This window comes from Propithecus coquereli, unplaced genomic scaffold (genome assembly GCF_000956105.1).
Source record: "Propithecus coquereli isolate 6110/MARCELLA unplaced genomic scaffold, Pcoq_1.0 Scaffold6, whole genome shotgun sequence".
NCBI lineage: Eukaryota > Metazoa > Chordata > Mammalia > Primates > Indriidae > Propithecus > Propithecus coquereli.
This window is the reverse complement of record NW_012151951.1, coordinates 2,044,350-2,050,817: the sequence shown is the minus strand read 5'-3', so window position 1 is coordinate 2,050,817 and position 6,468 is coordinate 2,044,350. Positions and strand designations below refer to the sequence as shown.

The window sequence follows — 6,468 nt, the reverse complement described above, 5'->3', positions numbered from 1 at the left end:
TATCACACTTTCATCATTACCCTTTGCTAAAATTTTGCTAAAATGTTTTTATTAGAGGCCAGCCTATAGGCTAGTTATGTGTTACTTTCCAAAAGCTCCAGAAAAAAGACAAAGGTATAAATTACCAAATGGATCCAAAATTTAAGATTCTTTGCAATCTAATGAGAAAATAAGGCAAATTAAATGGTGTTTATTTCACGTGAACCGGAGTTTGAATTAATTAATGAATCCTATGTCACTTACTATATGTGAAGTAATTGAAGACTGGTCCAAAAAAACCATCCTGTGAAGCTTGATTTTTAAGAGGCAATAGCAAGGGCTCTAATTCTTCAAGAGTATAGAGTCCAGGAACTTCACCTACAGAAAAAATATTATATTTCTTTTGAATTTTGGCTGAATTATACTAATTCAAAATATATTTTAATACATGAAGCTTTTTTGATTTTTGTATTAAAAATCTGCTCTTATTCAATCTTTCTTTCCAAAAATACAAACTCTATCACCTCTATCTGACTCACAAATCTACATCCATAGCCTTCATTTGATAAAATTCAAACTCCTAAGCAAGCCACAAGAAAGCTCATAATCTAGCCATCTATCTGCCTTTACAGGTTCTTTTCCCGCCCTTCCTTAAACCTTGTATTCTAGCCTCAATTAAATCTTTCGTGTTCCATAAACATCACAAAATATTCTCTCTTCCTGGAATGTATGCCTATGGTCCTCCTTTGCCCCTTATCTTCCCAATAAATTGCTGTTTATCCTTTAAGATGCTACTTTGCCAACTGCCATGCCCATAAGCCTTTCCCAACTACCCGTATGCTAAGTAAACCACTCTTTTCTCTCTCACATACTGCCTGAACCTATCACTGTTTAGCACTTATCACATCATTTAATAATAATTGATTACTCTTCTCTCCTGCACAATTATGTTCTGAATTCCCAAAGGACAAATATTTGATGGCATTCAATATCTAACCCTAGAAAATTCTTACCTAAGTATCTGGAACAAAAATACTTGTTAGATGAATGAATGAATGAACAAATGAATTTGTACTAGAAATCAGGAGACCTAGTCTATAGCCTGCTACTACACAATAACACAATGAAAGGAAAATCAAAGTTGATTAAGACTATAAACATTTGATAGAAGGCCTGGACCATGTCTTGTTCAGAACTATAAATCTGGTATTTAAAACTTTGCCCTGTACAAAAAGGTTCTTAACAAATATTTGTTAAACCAATATATTTTCAATTCACAAAAAACTATAAGATTAAGTGAAACTTCCTTTGATATACATCCAAAGCATTTCATTCACATAGGCCTCATCACAATCTGATCCCTACTTTTCTTTAGGTTCACCTCAGAGGCACCAGACCATTCCTTATCCCCCAAGCTTGTACATACTCAAACATATGCACACATAAATCTCCTTTATATGTCTTTCTTTAAATTTCAGCTAAGCCAAGATACTTTTGAGTCCCTAAATTTAGCAAAGAATACCAGCTCTACTTACATATTACACACTTTTGGGAATAAGAATTTGAAATCGAAAAAAGAAACAGAGGCCTACTGAATACTTGCTCTGAAAAGAAACTGCCAAAATTTAACTTTACTTGTGATTTTTGCAGTTATATCTTGATAATAAAAACCAATTTATTTTAAAACAGTAATTACTGAGTTAAGACTTATCTGGATGTTTGCTCTCACAATAAAAAAACAAACAAACAAAAAAAACCTGTATCTGGTCTATCAGTTTCTCAGCCAAAATGAACAAGGCCTCCATCTAGTGGCAACTTAAGCAATATGCAGGAATGTGTTTCTTAAAAATGAAAAGATGTTATTCTACAAAACGGCCACAGAGACTCTAAATCAGCTCTAGAACTACCATTTTCACTAAGCCATTACCCCACAACTATTTAACAGAAACTGATCTACTGCTTGCCTGCCTAGAGAGTCCTACTCTGTATTTCTCATTTGGGCACTAATGTGTAGATACTACATATTATAAATTAAATGTTTTCTTTAACCAAAGCTGTTAAATACTGAAGAAAAGACTACTTCGCCTCAGAGCCTAGAATAATACAAAACAAGTATTTATTAAAAACTGAGCTGAACATGTGTTCATATAACTTTGTCCTCAAGTCCCTACAATGGAACCATCCATACAACTGAGAAGTTTTTAATAAGTTTATCTTGTACCTAACAAAATACTCTTGCCCAACTTTAAAACTAAGCTACCTCATACCAATTCTACTACAGTGATTACTCAAAAAGAGATTCTAATAACCTTCATGAATTCTTCAGAAATGGAAGAAATATAGGAATTTGCAGGTATCCTCTTGAGGAAAACACCAAAAATGTCGGATGACACCACAGACAACGAAAGCACCACAATTTGCAGGGGATGGAGCCATGGAAGAAGAGTAGAGGAAGCCCAAGAGCTATTCAAGAATCAGACAATGGTTCTTAACTCAGCTTGAGGAAAATCAATTAGGGAGCCTTACTGGTCAAATGCCACCCCGACAAAGAATCCAGAGATTCTAATTTAATGGGTTTAAGGTGGTAGCAAAGAATTAGTTTTTGTTTTTGTTTTTTTTTTAATTCTCTGGGTGATTCTAATATACAATTAGGATTGAGAAATGCTAGGGAAAAAGAAATCCATAGTGCCTGGTATTGTATCTTGGGGGGGAAAAACAAGACTCAAGTCAGTAAGTCAGAGGGGCAAAATGTAAGTAATGATTTTCAAACAATAAATATCTTGAAAAAATAAAACAGTAAATATTTCTACAATCCATAAAATTCCATAAATATAGAAAACTCACACACTAGCCATAAATTTCTAGAAAGTATGTGGATTAATGTAGTCCTCTTTCAAAATATGGTTTTCTATTATACAAATGTATACTTAATTGTACTTACAAGTTCCTTTTTTCCTTAAAAATAATAATAATTTTAATTTCTTCTTTTAAAAAATGAGATTAGTTACTACTTGATTTGTTTTATTCAACTACAAAAGAAGAAAGGGCATTTTTCTAGGTTAATGAATACAGATATAATCCAGATACATGAAATGTGGGTACTAATGTATATAATTCTGTGGAATTTTATATATCTGGACTATATCTGTATTCATATATCCATCCTAAGGCCATGCCATAATTATACAACCATTCCACTACTGATAGAGAGAGAGGTTCTATCAAATTTTTTGTGATTACAAATTATGCTACATATTCTCTTACATACTAGTTCTTTTATTTCTGTGGGTTAAATTCCTACAGATAATAGAATGCTACATCAAAAGGTATGGCATAATTTTTAGTCGTACTGGTTCATAACTTTCCCAAAGGTTATAACAAATAACAACACACCTGAGGTAATGAGAGGGCCAATTTTTCTGCATATTCATCAATATTAACAATAATTTTAATATAATTCCTCAATTCTTGGTTTTATAAAAATGGAGTTTCTCAATTCTCCTGCTATGAGCATCTTTACTTCATGTCACCTTACTAAGAACTACGGCAAAAGTCTCTCAAAGTACATTTTATATAAGATAATTTTACTTAAATAATTTTCACATTATTATTTTTATTTTTTTAAAAATAGAAACCATTCACTTGCCTGAGGACAAAAGGCTATTGATCATCTCCAAAAATGTAGGATGTACAAACTGGTAATCCTCAAGAAGTAAAACTACCTGCTGTGCTTCAATTCCTGCAAGATGTAGCACCTACAAAATAAGAAAACATTTTTTAGTACCCTTCAAGTATTTTTGGTACAATTAAAAATTATCATTTTATATATAAAGTATGTCACTATCAAGAATTTGTTTAATTATCTTTGAGTAATCAAAATTAAAAGTCAAACTTATTTTATAGGTAGGACATTAGAAACTAAATTAGAAAAAAAACTTCATTTTTATATATAGCCACATATTTCCTATGTAAATTCCTTCCTACTATTTTATAGGTAGGACATTAGAAACTAAATTAGAAAAAAAACTTCATTTTTATATATAGCCACATATTTCCTATGTAAATTCCTTCCTTTTGTTTAATCATTCATGTCCATTTGACATCCCATAACTTAGGTACCTGGGTCCTAGAAACCATAATAGGAATTTCTTTCCTATCTATAAATAAAAATATAATTTTCCAATAATCAGAGGAAAAATAATAATCAAAATAAAGACTTGTATATCAGCAGAATTAAAGGCCTTAAAAGATGTTTAGAATAATAACTAATGTGATTTTAAATCTAACAAAGCAAAAGATAGTGAGCAACTCACATGTTTGAGATCATTTTTGAACTGCTTCAGTTCATATCCTCTGGAAATCTTTGGGGAAAACAGCACTGCACTGTGCATATGGCTGACTAAAGAGGTGATGGTCCGACGGCCTACACCACTGCGTCCTGCTAACAGAAGGGAACCTCCAGGAAAACTCAGCACTCTATCTATCCTAGACATATATTCCAGGACTTCTTGGAAAAGTAAAATATCTAAATTCTGGTTGTCTCGTCCATAATGAATCAGACCCTTTTAAAAAATCACAAAGAATATTTTACAATTAACATAAGCCCTAATACATAATAAAATGTTACTTATCTAGATTAAAATATTATATTTGGATACATTCAAGAAAAGAAGTAACTGTACATCATCTAACACCCAATATTTTATTTATTTAGTAATCCAACCTTAGTGGTACTCTCTAAGGAAAAACTCCTATGATGTCAAACAAGTTCAAAGGCCCACGAAAATGAGTTACTTTTGGACATTAATACAACTAAGTAAAAGCACTATGAGATAGTAAGTTAATTACAAAAACTTTAAGATCTCTCAAATTTTATTAGTTGTTATGAACAATGCATACAGACCATGAAAAAATCCCAGAACTCAAAAATCTAATGCCTAAAAAAATCTTTTGTGAATGCTTGTTCTTTTGCACCACTTGGGAATAAATTAAAAGCCTACACAGATACCATGCCCTGGCAGCAGTCCACAACATTTTTAGCATCAGAGACCAGTTCCATGGAAGATAATTTTTGCACTGACAGGGGAGGTGAGGGAAGAGCGGGAAGTGGAGCTTCAGCGGTGATGCAAGTGATGGGGAAGCAGCCCACCACTCACCTCCCACTGTGCACCACCCTCACCCTATTCCCAAGTTCCATGGAAGATAATTTTTCCACAGACTGGGGGCTGGGGGGATGCAGTGGCAGAGCTCTGCAGGCTGGTCCCTAAGAGGGGTTGAGGATCTCAGTAATAGAGCACAGGAAGGGAGAAAATAACATTTAGACTTCGGATGCTTAACGACTTTCAACATTCCCAAACTTTGCAATATCCATTCCAGGCAAATCAATTAGTTTACCAGACTATGAAAAAACTTTTTCTGATATAAAGTTCACACTAAATTTCAATATAAATATTAATTTTTAAAGTGATCATATGCAATACTCTTTCTTCTTTTTATTATAACTAAATTTAAAAAAAGGAAAAAAGAAACTCTCTAGGACTCTCAAAGTTTCAGCAGATCAGAAGCATCAACATCCTCTGGGAGCCTGTTAGAAATGTGGACTCTCTAGGCCTGAATTTGATTCTCAAGAGATGGGACTCAGGAATATGCATACTTTCCAGTTCTCCAAGTGATTCTGATGCTCACTGAAATTTGACACCCACTGCTCTAGGATGATTTCCTGATTATTAAGCCTCACTAATATTTCCAACATCAGATACCTTCTCCCAAAATATACCTTAATAATTTTACACATATCTATGTAAGTACATGTGTACTAGTTACACCTGCCACAATGGACTAAATTCCAAAAGATAAGAACCAGCCTTTTCTATTCTATGATCTATCATCCCAATGCACTCAAAATATTTGCAATAAATATTTTTAAAATGACTATAAATGACCAATTTCCAATTCAAATTCATGATTTGTATTATACCTTTTTAATAACATCCTTGAGATCTGCAGAGTTTAGTTTTCCAAGCGGTTTTCCATGTGGAGGTAATGGTTGCCCTGGGGCTGTCCTTGCTCCTGAATTATGTCGGGCTCCCCATGTAACATAGAAACTATCTGTAGAAATAAAAGATATTTTTGTTTTATACACATTGTTAATAGGAGAATCAATAAATACATCACTTACTAAATTATTGTTAACTTAATTAGTCCAAATAAGATTATCCCCAGAAAGGAAAAGGGAAATTAAAGTATGCCTTAGAAGGTCAGTAATATCAGCCAAAATATAAAGATTTTCAACTGCATATCAAACTCTACCTATGAAGTGACTGATGGTATCCCTAGTCTATATTCCATCTCCTTGTTCTTTCTCCCAGAATGAACTAGCTTCCTTCTACCTTCCCCCTACTCTTCCCCTTTTATTCTCAGTTTGTCCTATACTTCCATTCTCCTTCTTCAGAATCTACATAAAATTTGTATATTAAAAATAACATATAT

At 33.0% G+C, this 6,468-nt stretch overlaps 1 protein-coding gene across 1 annotated transcript in view; it reads right to left on the bottom strand.

Moving 5' to 3' along the window:
• Positions 1 to 6,468, bottom strand: part of DYNC2H1 (dynein, cytoplasmic 2, heavy chain 1) — a 522,114-nt gene that overhangs the window by 423,511 nt on the left and 92,135 nt on the right. Inside the window, exons 38-41 of the mRNA XM_012659112.1 lie at positions 5,957 to 6,087; positions 4,293 to 4,541; positions 3,626 to 3,734; positions 244 to 357 (exon numbers count right to left, since the gene is read on the bottom strand). Of these exons, the coding sequence (XP_012514566.1) occupies positions 244 to 357; positions 3,626 to 3,734; positions 4,293 to 4,541; positions 5,957 to 6,087 (603 nt within the window). The remainder of the gene's footprint in view (positions 1 to 243; positions 358 to 3,625; positions 3,735 to 4,292; positions 4,542 to 5,956; positions 6,088 to 6,468) is intronic.